Source organism: Anomaloglossus baeobatrachus, chromosome 1 (assembly GCF_048569485.1).
Source record: "Anomaloglossus baeobatrachus isolate aAnoBae1 chromosome 1, aAnoBae1.hap1, whole genome shotgun sequence".
Lineage (NCBI taxonomy): Eukaryota > Metazoa > Chordata > Amphibia > Anura > Aromobatidae > Anomaloglossus > Anomaloglossus baeobatrachus.
Window position 1 is genome coordinate 857,368,066 of NC_134353.1, and position 15,785 is coordinate 857,383,850.

Below are 15,785 nucleotides of genomic sequence, written 5' to 3' on the forward strand. Positions count from 1 at the left end.
GACTGGGGTAAGGAGGAGTCCTTTCCCTTGGATTCCTTAATAATCTCATCCAATCGTTCGCCAAACAAGCGGTCGCCAGAAAACGGCAAACCGGTTAAGAATCTCTTGGATGCAGAGTCTGCCTTCCATTCGCGCAGCCACATGGCCCTGCGGACTGCCACAGAGTTAGCGGATGCCACCGCTGTACGGCTAGCAGAGTCTAGGACTGCGTTCATGGCGTAGGAAGAAAAAGCTGACGCTTGAGAAGTCAAAGACGCAACCTGAGGAGCAGAATTACGTGTGACAGCATTAATCTCAGCCAGACAAGCTGAGATAGCTTGGAGTGCCCACACGGCTGCAAAGGCCGGGGCAAAAGACGCGCCCGTGGCTTCATAGATGGACTTCACCAGGAGCTCTATCTGCCTGTCAGTGGCATCCTTTAGTGATGAGCCATCTGCAACCGATACCACAGATCTAGCCGCCAGTCTAGAGACTGGAGGATCCACCTTGCGACATTGAGCCCAACCCTTAACTACGTCAGAAGGGAAGGGGTAACGTGTGTCAGTGAGGTGCTTAGTAAAGCGCTTGTCCGGGACCGCTCTGGGTTTCTGGACAGCATCTCTGAAGTTAGAGTGATCGAAAAACGCACTACGTGTACGTTTGGGGAACCGAAACTGGTGTTTCTCCTGCTGAGACGCCGACTCCTCCACAGTAGGAGGTGGGGGGACAGAGATCCAACACCTGGTTGATGGATGAGATAAGATCATTCACTATGGCATCCCCTTCAGGCGTATCAAGGTTAAGGGCGACGTCAGGGTCAGAACCCTGAGCTGCGACGTCCGCCTCGTCCTCCAGAGAGTCCTCAGGCTGGGAACCCGAGCAGCGTGAAGAAGTCGGGGAAGATTCCCAGCGAGCCCGCTTAGCCGGTCTAGGACTGTGGTCCGGGCAGGAGTCCTCCGCCTGAGACCTAGGGGCCAACCTGGGAGCGCGCTGCGGCGCGGACCGAGAGGGGCCTGGAGGCGACGATCCAACGGGGACCGGGGCCTGTGTAAGGACCGGTCTGTACTGCAAAGCTTCTAGCAGCTTGGCAGACCATTTGTCCATAGACTGAGCCATGGATTGTGAAAGTGACTCAGAGAGTTTCTCAGCAAAAGAGGCGAACTCTGTCCCTGTCGCCTGGACAGGGGGAGCAGGGGGGTCTACATGAGCCGAGGGGCCCACTAGTGACCGAGGCTCCGGCTGAGCAAGCGAAACAGGGGTCGAGCATTGCTCACAGTGAGGGTAGGTGGAACCCGCAGGTAACATAGCCCCACAAGAGGTACAGGTTGCAAAAACACCCTGTGCCTTAGCACCCTTGCTCCTTGTGGACGACATGCTGTTGTCTCCCAGGAGAGTGATCACTGAGGGTATATGGGACAGGGTATACAGCCCGACCGAACAGAAAGATATATATAAATACGTATCTATTCCGGCACCCTGGGGGGACCAGCACCGGGTGACCGGTGTGGATTACCGACCGCTAAACAGCGGAGTGTGTGTCCTCCAGATTCCCTGCCTTAAGTCTCCCCGAGCTGCAGAGCTCTTCCCTGAGAATCCTCCACCGGCAGAATGCAAAAAAAATGGCTGCCGGAGCTCTCAGGGGAGGAGTGGAGCCGTGGGCGGCGCCAGGAAAAGTGCGGGAATCTGGGGTCCCCACAGTGATCAGTGAGGGGGGAGGAAACATACAGGATGCTCCGGCCCTCACATCCGACGTCAGGTCGGCAGTCCCGCCCTTACCCCTGACAGGCAGGCCCGGGGGCGGGATTTTTGCTACTAGGCCGCAATGAAGCCGGGGACTAAATTTAAGACCGCGGCCGACAAGCAGGCGCGGTCGGCGCGGAAGTCCGCCGGCCCTCGCAATTCAGCAGCTGCTGCAGCGTCCGGGAAGAAGGCGCTCCCTGCACAGTCCCCATGGGGACACAGAGTACCTTAAACTTGCAGGGCCCGGTCCCTGAGGATGAATAGACTCCGATCCGGCAGATTCCCACAGGGGCTGCGGAGGGAGCACGGTCCCAGTTAATGGATGACCGGTCAGGATCCCACTTCTCCCAGAACCGCTAAGGGATGGTGAAGGAGACGGCATGAGGCTCCGGCCTTTGTACCCGCAATGGATACCTCAACCTTAACAGCACCGCCGACGTAGTGGGGTGAGAAGGGAACATGCCGGGGGCCCTCTTTTCTTCCAACCGATATAGCTAATATGAGAATGCATGAGTGGATGTGTGCCTCCTTCCACACAAAGCATAAAACTGAGGAGCCCGTGATCCACGGGAGGGTGTATAGGCAGAGGGGAGGGGTTACACTTTTTAAAGTGTAATACTTTGTGTGGCCTCCGGAGGCAGAAGCTATACACCCAATTGTCTGGGTCTCCCAATGGAGCGACAAAGAAACATGAGAAGTTCAGATCTAAAGTTTGTTCGTTCATTTTGTGTGGTCCTATCACAACATATAAAATTCACCAACTGGAATAGATACCTGTTAGGAAGAGTTGCCATGTGCTGAATATCAGAATCATGGGCGTTCTTCTGATAAGCAATCACTCGCTTTGTCTGCAGGTTGTACACGTAAATACTTCTACACACGGCCACAAAGACGCACTGGGGTGGTAAAATAAAAGATCAGTACTAATGTATGAAAAGTTAATCTTATATATTATGCTTCTTGTGGTATATAATATCTAAAAAACGTACCAACAAATATATTTTACTACGACTGGAGTTTTGTTTTTTTAACATCCACCTATGTTAGCAAAGAGAAAAACCTCCAATAACATGATTTTTCTATAATTTTTCCAATGTTAAAGGGAATCTGTCAGTACGATCAACCTCTTGAGCCATCTCTATGGGCATGTGGGGCATAGGGAGTTATATAAAACAATACCCTGACATCTGCGATCCGATGTCTTATGTCAGAGAAATCCTTGTTTTTCTTATATGTACAGTTAGGTCCAGAAATATTTGGACAGTGACACAATTTTCGCGAGTTGGGCTCTGCATGCCACTACATTGGATTTGAAATGAAACCTCTACAACAGAATTCAAGGGCAGATTGTAACGTTTAATTTGAAGGTTTGAACAAAAATATCTGATAGAAATTGTAGGAATTGTACACATTTCTTTACAAATACTCCACATTTTAGGAGGTCAAAAGTAATTGGACAAATAAACCAAACCCAAACAAAATATTTTTATTTTCAATATTTTGTTGCGAATCCTTTGGAGGCAATCACTGCCTTAAGTCTGGAACCCATGGACATCACCAAACGCTGGGTTTCCTTCTTCTTAATGCTTTGCCAGGCCTTTACAGCCGCAGCCTTCAGGTCTTGCTTGTTTGTGGGTCTTTCCGTCTTAAGTCTGGATTTGAGCAAGTGAAATGCATGCTCAATTGGGTTAAGATCTGGTGATTGACTTGGCCATTGCAGAATGTTCCACTTTTTTGCACTCATGAACTCCTGGGTAGCTTTGGCTGTATGCTTGGGGTCATTGTCCATCTGTACTATGAAGCGCCGTCCGATCAACTTTGCGGCATTTGGCTGAATCTGGGCTGAAAGTATATCCCGGTACACTTCAGAATTCATCCGGCTACTCTTGTCTGCTGTTATGTCATCAATAACCACAAGTGACCCAGTGCCATTGAAAGCCATGCATGCCCATGCCATCACGTTGCCTCCACCATGTTTTACAGAGGATGTGGTGTGCCTTGGATCATGTGCCGTTCCCTTTCTTCTCCAAACTTTTTTTTTCCCATCATTCTGGTACAGGTTGATCTTTGTCTCATCTGTCCATAGAATACTTTTCCAGAACTGAGCTGGCTTCATGAGGTGTTTTTCAGCAAATTTAACTCTGGCCTGTCTATTTTTGGAATTGATGAATGGTTTGCATCTAGATGTGAACCCTTTGTATTTACTTTCATGGAGTCTTCTCTTTACTGTTGACTTAGAGACAGATACACCTACTTCACTGAGAGTGTTCTGGACTTCAGTTGATGTTGTGAACGGGTTCTTCTTCACCAAAGAAAGTATGCGGCGATCATTCACCACTGTTGTCATCCGTGGACGCCCAGGCCTTTTTGAGTTCCCAAGCTCACCAGTCAATTCCTTTTTTCTCAGAATGTACCCGACTGTTGATTTTGCTACTCCAAGCATGTCTGCTATCTCTCTGATGGATTTTTTCTTTTTTTTCAGCCTCAGGATGTTCTGCTTCAGCTCAATTAATTGCAGCCCTTAGAGTCCCTTGTCCAATTACTTTTGGTCCCTTGAAAAAGAGGAGGCTATGCATTACAGAGCTATGATTCCTAAACCCTTTCTCCGATTTGGATGTGAAAACTCTCATATTGCAGCTGGGAGTGTGCACTTTCAGCCCATATTATATATATAATTGTATTTCTGAACATGTTTTTGTAAACAGCTAAAATAACAAAACTTGTGTCACTGTCCAAATATTTCTGGACCTAACTGTAAATCTAGAGGAAGAACAGCAGGGAGATCTGTGTCCAGGTCACAGATCTTATTTTAAAAGAAGGGTTACCAGTGTGAGACATGTAATGTCTGATATCTGCGATCTGAGGTCAGTGTAAAGGCCCTGTCACACACAGAGATAAATCTGCGGCAGATCTGTGGTTGCAGTGAAATTGTGGACAATCAGTGCCAGGTTTGTGGCTGTGTACAAATGGAACAACATGTCCATGATTTCACTGCAACCACAGATCTGCCAAAGATTTATGTCGGTGTGTAAAGTGGCCTTTAGACATGTAGATCAGGAAAGCAGACTGTCAGTCATTACATTTCTCACATATGCCTCTTTTCTTTTAAAGTAAGACCTACGGGCTGAAAATAGATCTCCCTGCAATTTTGCCTCTAGATCTTACATATAAGAAAAACAAGGATATTTCTGGCATAAGACATTGGATCGCAGATATCAAGATATAATTTTATATAACTCCCTATGACCTACATGCCCATATAGACAGCTCTGGACGGTTGATCCTACTGACAGTGTCCCTTTAGAATGATCTACTAGCAGCATACAATGGCATAAAGTCGCGAGTAGCATCTTTGATTGTATGACAAGTAATATTTATGGCACAATCTGAGCTGCCTATTTTTATTCCATGTGGATTGCAGGACAGACAGTGGATTATCAGTAAGCTTAGTCTGCTGTAAACCAGTGGTGACTTTTCATTTTCACCACTGGTGATCAAATCTGTTAAAGAAGGGAATTTTGTTTACTTACCGTAAATTCCTTTTCTTCTAGCTCCAATTGGGAGACCCAGACAGTGGGTGTATAGCCACTGCCCTCTGGAGGCCGCACAAAGAACTACACTTAAAAGTGTAAGGCCCCTCCCCTTCTGGCTATACACCCTCCCGTAGGAGTACAGATTCCTCAGTTTTAGTACCAAAGCAAGAAGGAGGAAAGCCAATAACAGTTTCAAAAACAAATTCAATCCGATAACACGATCGGAGAACTTAAGAAACAACATGAACAACATGTGCACCCGAAAAAACGAAACCCTAAGAACAAATAGGGCGGGTGCTGGGTCTCCCAATTGGAGCTAGAAGAAAAGGAATTTACGGTAAGTAAACAAAATTCCCTTCTTCTTTTTCGCTCCTAATTGGGAGACCCAGACAGTGGGACGTCCAAAAGCAGTCCCTGGGTGGGTAAAAAGATACCACATGAACGGGCTGTCAGACAGCCTCTTCCTACAGGTGGGCCACCGCCGCCTGAAGGACCTGTCTACCTAGGCTGGCATCTGCCGAAGCGTAGGTATGCACTTGATAGTGTTTGGTAAACGTGTGCAGACTCGACCAGGTAGCCGCCTGGCACACTTGCTGAGCCGTAGCCTGATGCCGTAATGCCCAGGACGCACCCACGGCTCTGGTAGAATGGGCCTTCAGTCCAGATGGAATCGGAAGCCCAGCAGAACGGTATGTGTGAAGAATTGGTTCCTTGATCCACCGCGCCAGGGTGGATTTGGAAGCTTGCGATCCCTTATGCTGACCAGCGACTAGGACAAAGAGCGCATCCGAACGGCGTAGAGCCGCCGTGCGAGAAATGTAAATCCTGAGTGCTCTCACCAGGTCCAACAGATGTAAACCCTTTTCAAATTGGTGAACTGGATGCGGACACAAAGATGGTAAGGTGATATCCTGATTGAGATGAAAGGAAGAAACCACCTTGGGAGAAAACTCTGGAATTGGACGCAGTACTACCTTGTCTTGGTGAAACACCAGGAAGGGAGATTTGCAAGATAACGCCGCTAGCTCGGACACTCTTCGAAGAGACGTGACCGCCACAAGAAAAACTACCTTTTGTGAAAGCCGAGAAAGGGGAACCTCTTTCAAAGGCTCGAAAGGCGGCTTCTGGAGAGCAATGAGAACCTTGTTCAGATCCCAGGGTTCCAATGGCCGTCTGTAAGGAGGAACGATATGACAAACTCCTTGGAGAAACGTGCGTACTTTAGAAAGCTGTGCCAAGCGCTTCTGAAAGAATACGGATAGCGCGGAGACTTGACCCTTAAGAGAGCTAAGCGACAAACCTTTTTCCAACCCAGACTGCAGGAAGGAAAGAAAAATTGGCAATGCAAATGGCCAGGGAGAAAACCCTTGAGCCAAGCACCACGCTAAGAATATCTTCCACGTTCTGTGATAGATCTTAGCTGAGGATGGTTTTCTAGCCTGTCTCATTGTGGCAACAACCTCCTGAGATAAACCTGAGGCCGCTAGGATCCAGGACTCAATGGCCACACAGTCAGGTTCAGGGCCGCAGAATTCAGATGGAAAAACGGCCCTTGAGACAGCAAATCTGGACGGTCTGGTAGTGTCCACGGTTGGCCTACCGTGAGATGCCACAGATCCGGGTACCACGACCTTCTTGGCCAATCTGGAGCGACGAGTATGGCTCGATGGCAGTCGGACCTGATTTTCCGGAGAACTCTGGGTAACAATGCTAGAGGTGGGAACACATAGGGGAGTCGGAATTGCGACCAATCCTGAACCAAGGCGTCTGCCGCCAGTGCTCGGTGATCGTGAGACCGTGCCATGAAAACTGGGACCTTGTTGTTGTGCCGTGACGCCATCAGATCGACGTCCGGCGTCCCCCAGCGGCAACAGATCTGCTGAAACACGTCCGGGTGAAGTGACCATTCTCCTGCGTCCATGCCCTGGCGACTGAGAAAGTCTGCTTCCCAGTTTTCCACGCCTGGGATGTGAACTGCGGATATGGTGGACGCTCTGCTTTCCACCCACGTCAAAATCCGTTGGACTTCTTGAAAAGCTTGGCGACTGCGTGTTCCCCCTTGGTGGTTGATGTAAGCCACCGCCGTAGAATTGTCCGACTGAATCCGAATCTGCTTGCCTTCCAGCCATTGTTGGAAGGCTCGCAGGGCAAGATAGATTGCTCTGATTTCCAGAACATTGATCTGCAGGGTGGACTCTTCCAGAGTCCACATCCCCTGAGCCCTGTGGTGGAGATACACCGCTCCCCACCCTGATAGGCTCGCATCCGTCGTGACCACTGCCCAGGACGGGGGAAGGAACGACTTTCCCTGTGACAATGAGTTGGGGAGAAGCCACCAACGGAGAGAGTCCTTGGCAGTCTGAGAGAGGGAGACAGTCCTGTCGAGGGACGTCGATTTCCCGTCCCATTGGCGTAGGATGTCCCATTGTAGAGGGCGCAGATGAAACTGCGCGAACGGGACTGCCTCCATTGCTGCTACCATCTTTCCTAGGAAATGCATGAGGCGCCTCAGTGAGTGCGACTGGCTCTGAAGGAGAGATTGCACTCCAGTCCGTAGCGAGCACTGCTTGTCCAGTGGAAGCTTCACTATCGCTGATAGAGTATGAAACTCCATGCCAAGATAAATCAGAGATTGGGTCGGGGTTAGATGAGACTTTGGAAAGTTGATAATCCACCCGAAACTCTGGAGAGTGTCTAGTGCCACCTTCAGACTGTGTTGGCATGCCTCTTGAGAGGGTGCCTTTATAAGCAGGTCGTCTAGATACGGGATGACCGAGTGACCCTGCGAGTGCAGAACAGCTACTACTGCTGCCATGACCTTGGTGAAGACCCGGGGGGCTGTTGCCAGACCGAAAGGTAACGCTACGAACTGTAGGTGTTCGTCGTGTATGACGAAGCGTAGGAAACGCTGATGCTCTGGTGCGATCGGCACGTGGAGATACGCATCCTTGATATCTATTGATGCTAGAAAATCTCCTTGAGACATTGAGGCTATGACGGAGCGTAGGGATTCCATCCGGAACCTCCTGACTTTTACGTGTCTGTTGAGCAACTTTAGATCCAGGACGGGCCGATACGATCCGTCCTTTTTTGGGACCACAAACAGATTGGAGTAAAAACCGTGACCTTGTTCCTGAAGCGGGACGGAGGTCACCACTCCTTCCGCCCTTAGAGCGGCCACCGCCTGCAACAGAGCATCGGCTCGGTCTGGTGGTGGAGAAGTTCTGAAGAAACGAGTTGGCGGACGAGAACTGAACTCTATCCTGTACCCGTGAGACAGAATATCCCTCACCCAACGGTCTTTGACGTGTGACAGCCAGATGTCGCCAAAGTGGGAAAGCCTCCCACCGACCGCGGGTGTGGGAATCGGAGACCGCAAGTCAGGAGGACGCCGTCTTGGCAACGGTTCCTCCGGCTGTCCTTTTTGGGCGTGACTGAGACCTCCAAGAATCTGAGCGTCTCTGGTCCTTTTGAGTCTTTTTTGACGAGGCGAATTGGGACCTGCCCGGTCCTCGAAAGGACCGATAACCAGACTGACCCTTCCTTTGTTGGGGTTTGTTTTGTCTGTGTTGCGGTAAGGATGAGTCCTTACCCTTGGAGTGTTTGATGATTTCATCCAAACGCTCTCCAAACAATCGGTCACGAGAAAAAGGCAAATTGGTTAAGCACTTCTTGGAATGAGAATCTGCTTTCCAATGTCTCAACCACAGGGCCCTACGCAAAACAACGGAGTTGGCTGACGCCACTGCCGTGCGGCTTGTAGCGTCAAGAACAGCATTAATCGCGTACGACGCGAATGCCGCCATTTGCGAGGTCAATGGTGCTACCTGCGGGGCACATGCACGTGTGACGGAGTCAACTCGCGCAAGCCCGGCTGAGATAGCTTGGAGTGCCCATACGGCCGCAAAAGAAGGCGCTAATGACGCTCCAATCGCTTCATAGATGGATTTCAGCCAGAGCTCCATCTGCCTGTCAGTGGCATCTTTAAGTGCCGCTCCATCTTCAACTGCAACCAAGGATCTAGCTGCAAGCCTGGAAATTGGAGGATCCACTTTTGGACACTGGGTCCAACCCTTGACCACCTCAGGGGGAAAAGGATAGCGTGTATCTTTAAGCCGTTTAGGAAAACGCCTTTCAGGATAAGCGTGGGGTTTCTGGATTGCGTCTCTAAAGTCAGCGTGGTCCAGAAAAGTGCTTAAAGTACGCTTAGGGTATCTGAAATGGATTTTCTCGTGCTGCGAAGCTGACTCCTCCACAAGAGGAGCTGGTGGGGAAATATTTAACATCTTATTGATGTTAAATATAAGATCATTAACTATGGCGTCACCATCTGGTGTATCTAGATTGAGAGCGGTCCCAGGATCAGAATCCTGATCAGTTACGTCCGCCTCATCACCCATAGATTCATCTCGCTGGGATTCTGACCATTGAGATGAATGTGAAGGCCCGTCATAGCGAGCCCGCTTAGGCTGCCCGGGGCCATCGTCCGAGTCAGAGTCTTCACCCTGAGGTGTATATGCCCGTCCCGGAGCTTGGAGCTGAGGGGGACCAGGGGGCAATGATTGCACAGTGTCCGTGGCCTGAAGTACAGGCCTAGCTCGCAATGTGTCAAGAATTTGTGACATAGTGAGAGACATTCTGTCAGCAAAAGCTGCAAACTCAGTTCCTGTCACCTGGACAGCATTCACAGGTGGTACACCCTGGGTCACGTCCAGCAGAGGTCCCGACTGTGCAAGCGCCGCAGGGGCCGAGCACTGCACACAATGGGGGTCCGTGGAGCCTGCTGGTAGAAAAGTCCCACAAGCGGTGCAGGAAGCATATAATGTCTGTGCCTTGGCACCCTTGCGTTTTACGGACGACATGTTGCTGGCTCTCTGCAATGTGAGAGAGTCTATAGCCAAAGGGCGCCCAGCGCTATGCAATACAAAGTATTTGTATAAACAAAATACTAAGAATAATACTGGCACAAGAGGGGGCTTACCGCCCGCTGAATAGCGGGTAAGAGGCTGCAGATTCCCTGTCTGGGTCTCCCCGGCTCCCCTCTGCAGCTCAGCGTGTCAGCAGGAATGGCTGCCGGCGTCTGTGGAGAGGGGCGGTCCGTGGGAGTTCCCAAACAAAAGTGCGGGAACAGTGTCCCCTCTGTGCCGATTGTGAGGGCTGGAGTATGTAAAAACGACTCCAGCCCTCAGCGCTGATGCACTGGCCAGCGTCCCGCCCCTCTCCTGACTGGCAGGTCTGGGGGCGGGAACGAACGGAAGCAGGCCGCAAAAGCCGGGGACTCGAGTTATCAGCGCGGCCGCCGTAAAAGCGCGGGCCGCGCTGAAGTCCCCGGCGCACCACAAGTGTCAGCCGCGCCGCAGTCCCAGCGGCCGGCATGACCGTTCCTAGACGTGGCCAGCGTCCCGCCCCTCTCCTGACTGGCAGGTCCGGGGGCGGGAACGAACGGAAGCAGGCCGCAAAAGCCGGGGACTCGAGTTATCAGCGCGGCCGCCGTAAAAGCGCGGGCCGCGCTGAAGTCCCCGGCGCACCACAAGTGCCAGCCGCGCCGCAGTCCCAGCGGCCGGCGCGACCGTTTCCCGCTAGTGTGCCTGCTTCAGCGAAGCTGAATGAGGCCTGGCACAAGCGCCGTAGCGCTGATGTCCCCCGGCGCACTACAACACCCAGCAAGCTGCGGTGTGAGCGCCTGCACGGGGACACAGAGTACCTTGAGGATGCAGGGCCATGTCCCTGATGTACTCCGCTCCATCCAGCATCTTCTCCAGGGGCTGTAGATGGAGCACGGTCTCAGTGCCTGGAGACCGGTAAATCCCACTTCACCCAGAGCCCTGTAAAAAGGGATGGGGAAGGAATCAGCATGTGGGCTCCTGCCGCCGTACCCGCAATGGGTACCTCAACCTTACAAACACCTCCGACATAAGTGGGGTGAGAAGGGAGCATGCTGGGGACACTATATGTGTCCTCTTTTCTTCCATCCGATATAGTCAGCAGCTGCTGCTGACTAAAAACAATGGAGCTATGCGTGCGTGTCTGACCTCCTTGCGCACAAAGCTAAAACTGAGGAATCTGTACTCCTACGGGAGGGTGTATAGCCAGAAGGGGAGGGGCCTTACACTTTTAAGTGTAGTTCTTTGTGCGGCCTCCAGAGGGCAGTGGCTATACACCCACTGTCTGGGTCTCCCAATTAGGAGCGAAAAAGAAATCCGCATTAGCCTATAGCAAACTTTCCGACAACAAATTAGTTCATGTAAACACAGATTAAAAGTGTAAAAACAAAGATCACAGTCTCCGCACCTCTCCATCTGATGCGATGCATTGGATTGAGATCTCCTCTTGCATTGGCAGCAGTCTATTCTCGTGAGGAACATCTTGTGGTGAAGCCACGTGGGAAAGATTCTTCTCATAAGCTTGAACGGACCAGTCGAGTGCGTCCCACACGATCAATTCCCCAGCGTGGGAGCCGCTTACAAACGTTAACTCTAAAGTGTGTGGGACACAAACACATCTGGTTTTTCCATCACACATTACATAAAACCTCCATAATATAAATGAGGGAACATCACTGAGGACGAGCAGCGATCCTGGGAAGTCCCGGTATCTTTTTATTTTGATTAGGCCTATACTTGCCCTTGCCTGCAGACCATCGCTAAAACTGGTGAAGTTGGGCTCTGTGAATAATGAGTCCAAACTCTACATTTGACGAATCCACAAGGAAACGCTCAGTGTATACAGTACATCAAATGCATCTATCTAGCGCCATTCACCCAATGTCCTTTTGTCCTTTGCCAGGCGGGTATACCACTGTTCGCCCCCATAGTGACACACATTGGGGCCTCATGTGGGACATTTACGTTAGTCTACAGCTCCTTCAGTAAACACAAAATAAAAATGTACACTGGGAAAAAGTTTGTCACAAAATATAATGTATTTTAAAACATTTTCTGTCTAAAGTGTCTCTTTAATTACAGCTAATCCGGATTTCAGGCCAATCCTCCTGATATGTAAAATGCACATTTACATGTTATGGATACTTCTGAGACTGCAAACGTTAGGAAAAAAACTTTACTATTAGTCACTAATCACCATAATATCCTGCCACGGTTACTCTATATTACCTGAAGGATTTTACAATATAACGTGATTGCTCTCGTACGTTAATGGCTCTTCCATAAAATTTATGTTTTATTAGTGCATAAATGTTTGCAGAATATATTAACGTAATGTACTCAGAGAAATATTACTCCCCGCCAGCTCCAGCTGATGAAGTCGTTATTGCAGAAATATATTCGGGGCAACTATAAAATGGTCATTATTGAACACAGGGTATACACGAGGGGGCGGCACGGTAGACTGGACACTGGGCACAATGGAGCCCTGTTTTCTAGGATAAAGTAATGTTCTGTAGGGCATTGGGGAAGTAGTAAAGATTTGAAGCCACTTAAAGGGAACCTGTCAGGTGCAAGATGCACCCATAACCGCGAGCAGTTCTGGGTGTATATTTCTAATCCCTGCCTAACATTCCCTGTATCTAGTAGAACACAAAGATCTTTATAATAAGTATTTCTAAAGAGCCTTTATGATATGCTAATAAGCGCAGGGACTAGTCACAAGGGCGTTTCTTCCTGCGCTCATTCCGCCACTTAACATATTAGCACCCCACATATTTTTTGCTTCACATTCTGAGAGCCATGACTTTTTATTTTTTTCTGAGCACAGAGTTCTATGGAGGCTTGTTTGTTTGTCATCATATTTTTGCAGAATGAGCCTTAGTTTTTTATTGATACCATGTTGGGGTCAATATGTATTTTTGATCATTCTATTTTATGTGAGGCAGAATGAGCAAAATGGCAATCCTGACAGTTTTTCGTATTTTTCTTTTTGTGGGGGTTCATCATGTTGGTCAGATCATTATATTGTTGTATTGTAGAAGTCATTAGGAACACAGTAATACCAGAAATTTCTTTGATGGACATTTGTTTTTTTTTATTAGAATAAACAATTATTTATTTCAAAAAATGGGAATTTCATATTTAGTTTTTAAACAATTAAAAACATGGGTAGCCAATCTGGCCAGGTCTTGGGTAGACAGCCAGGCCAGGTCTTGGGTAGACAGCCTGGCCAGGTCTTGGGTAGACAGCCTGGCCAGGTCTTGGGTAGACAGCCTGGCCAGGTCTTGGGTAGACAGCCTGGCCAGGTCTTGGGTAGACAGCCTGGCCAGGTCTTGGGTAGACAGCCTGGCCAGGTCTTGGGTAGACAGCCTGGCCAGGTCTTGGGTAGACAGCCTGGCCAGGTCTTGGGTAGACAGCCTGGCCAGGTCTTGGGTAAACAGCCTGGCCAGATCTTGGGTAAACAGCCTGGCCAGGTCTTGGGTAGACAGCCTGGCCAGGTCTTGGGTAGACAGCCTGCCAAGGTAATCAGCCTGTCAGTGTTTTCCTGACAGACAGGCTAATAGATAAAGCCTTTGGCATGATCTCTTAGACTTTGGCAGATTGGAGACCAGTGTTAGGCCACCAGAAGAAGCAAGAAGTTAGGCCAACGGTTGTTATAATCGGCCATTGGCTCCCTGTTATAATGCTGCAGCGAGGCAATGAAGTGACAGAAGGAGTGATCGTGTTCTCCCAATCTCCTTACATGCCATAGATGCAACTGAGTTTAGCATATAATTATATATTAATTGAGCCATTGCAGAGCACTGACAGTGCTCATTTCCCGCTACGGTTTCTATGCTAGAAGCAGGGAATGAACACTGTTAGGGAAAGGGAGCTGTGAGATATTGATCCCAGCATGAAGATTCACTACCTTTTTACCTCCTAATGGAAAGTGGAAAGTCTATTAGGATGTGAAAAGCCAGTGCTATGATGGGATGTGTTTAAATAAATCCACCAGAAATGTTTACTTTTAGTATACATGACAAATGAGAAAACAGTATTTTAGTAAAGCAATGTGAGCTAAGGTTCCTCTGTTGTGCACTTATGCTTGCAAGTCAAATAAATAGGCAAACCCATACAGTATATAAAACAGTGTCTTCACGGTGCACCATACTGACCGTTCACATTACTGAGTGTTCGAATAATCTCCTGGTGAGCAGAAAAGCATTTAACTTCAGAGATGTCCCACGTGTCAGACCCGGCAGCTCCAGCACCAAGTTTAAAGACACCTTTAAGAACAAGACAAGTAGTTGGGATCATGCATAGAAAAATGAGACATTTTAATAAAAGGAATAATAAACTCAGTTAAACCAGATCTACATTTAGATAATAAAAGTTTATCATATTAAGCAGTGAAAAACATGAGCTCACGCAAATCTCTCCCGACTGCTGCAGCCACACAGTTTTTCGGAAGTTCAACCAACGCTGCAATGCCTGGAAAAGAAATAAGTAATGTTATATCTGTGTTACAATGCAAAAATAGCAATATAAAAATAGCAATGCTATAGATGACAAAGAAAGCATACAAACCACAGATTACAACAAGGGTAAAGTTAAAGGGGTTTTCCACTTCTCCTTAGGATTGATCATCCCAATGTGAAGGTGGCATAGAGCAGAATACCCCACTATGTACACTGTTTAGTCAGAGCTCCTATCCAGTGATTGACAGCTCTATCTAAATACAGAGTGATACAGAGTAGACTGTCAATCACTCAGAAGGACCGCCCACTGGACTCCTCCATATAAACACGAGGGGTTTCAATTAATAAAATGGAGTTTTACTGAAACTTTTCCCATAAAAATGTACATCAATCTGATCAACTCCTCCTGCCCGTAGAGCAGATACTATTTACAACATGACAGGTTCCCTTCAAGTATATTTGGAGGTATGGCCATTATATATACCAATTGTCACTAATTCTCAAGACTATGTATTTTTCACTCTTGTGATTAAGAACAACACACACATGGATAACTCACCTCCGTCAGAAAAACAACCAGTTTCACAAAGAATCTTAAAATTACGACTCCACACTCTAAGCTCGCCCCCACCGGTGAGCCAGACGTCTAAGCCCTGAAGAACGGTTAGTGTCTGGAATAAATACAATGAAGATCATCGATAGATCAAGAAATAGATGGTCAACAGACCAAAATATTTTCTCATTTTGTCTCTCATAGTTGTGGTCACCTATGATGTCAATTACAGGCCTCTCTCATCTTTTTAAGTGGGAGAACTTGCACAATTGGTGGCTGACTTAATACTTTTTCCCCACTGTATTGCTATATGCCATAAATGTGTGATAGGTCGAGGTCCAATCATCTCTGGAAAGGCGTTCCAGCTTGTGTCTACCCATCAGTGAGTGGAGAAGCGGCCATTCATGCTTAGCCATTCATCCTATGGGAGTACAGAGCGGAGTACATTTGCTTGGTTGCATTTGGAACAGAAATTGCAATAAATGGAGAGGAACAACACATACACGACCACCTCCTTGAACAGAAGTGGTCAGCGACAGCCAGAACAAGAATCAGATGTTCCCCGTTCTGGAGATGGATGCGGGTCTGAGATGTGGGATCTGAATCTACCAGAGATTAATGGTTATTAGGGAAT

The 15,785-nt window shown here is 48.5% G+C and overlaps 1 protein-coding gene across 1 annotated transcript in view; it reads right to left on the reverse strand.

The window, feature by feature from the left end:
* Nucleotides 1-15,785, reverse strand: part of WDR41 (WD repeat domain 41) — a 71,867-nt gene that overhangs the window by 18,996 nt on the left and 37,086 nt on the right. Inside the window, exons 6-10 of the mRNA XM_075325624.1 lie at nucleotides 15,158-15,269; nucleotides 14,549-14,611; nucleotides 14,296-14,406; nucleotides 11,544-11,728; nucleotides 2,494-2,615 (exon numbers count right to left, since the gene is read on the reverse strand). Of these exons, the coding sequence (XP_075181739.1) occupies nucleotides 2,494-2,615; nucleotides 11,544-11,728; nucleotides 14,296-14,406; nucleotides 14,549-14,611; nucleotides 15,158-15,269 (593 nt within the window). The remainder of the gene's footprint in view (nucleotides 1-2,493; nucleotides 2,616-11,543; nucleotides 11,729-14,295; nucleotides 14,407-14,548; nucleotides 14,612-15,157; nucleotides 15,270-15,785) is intronic.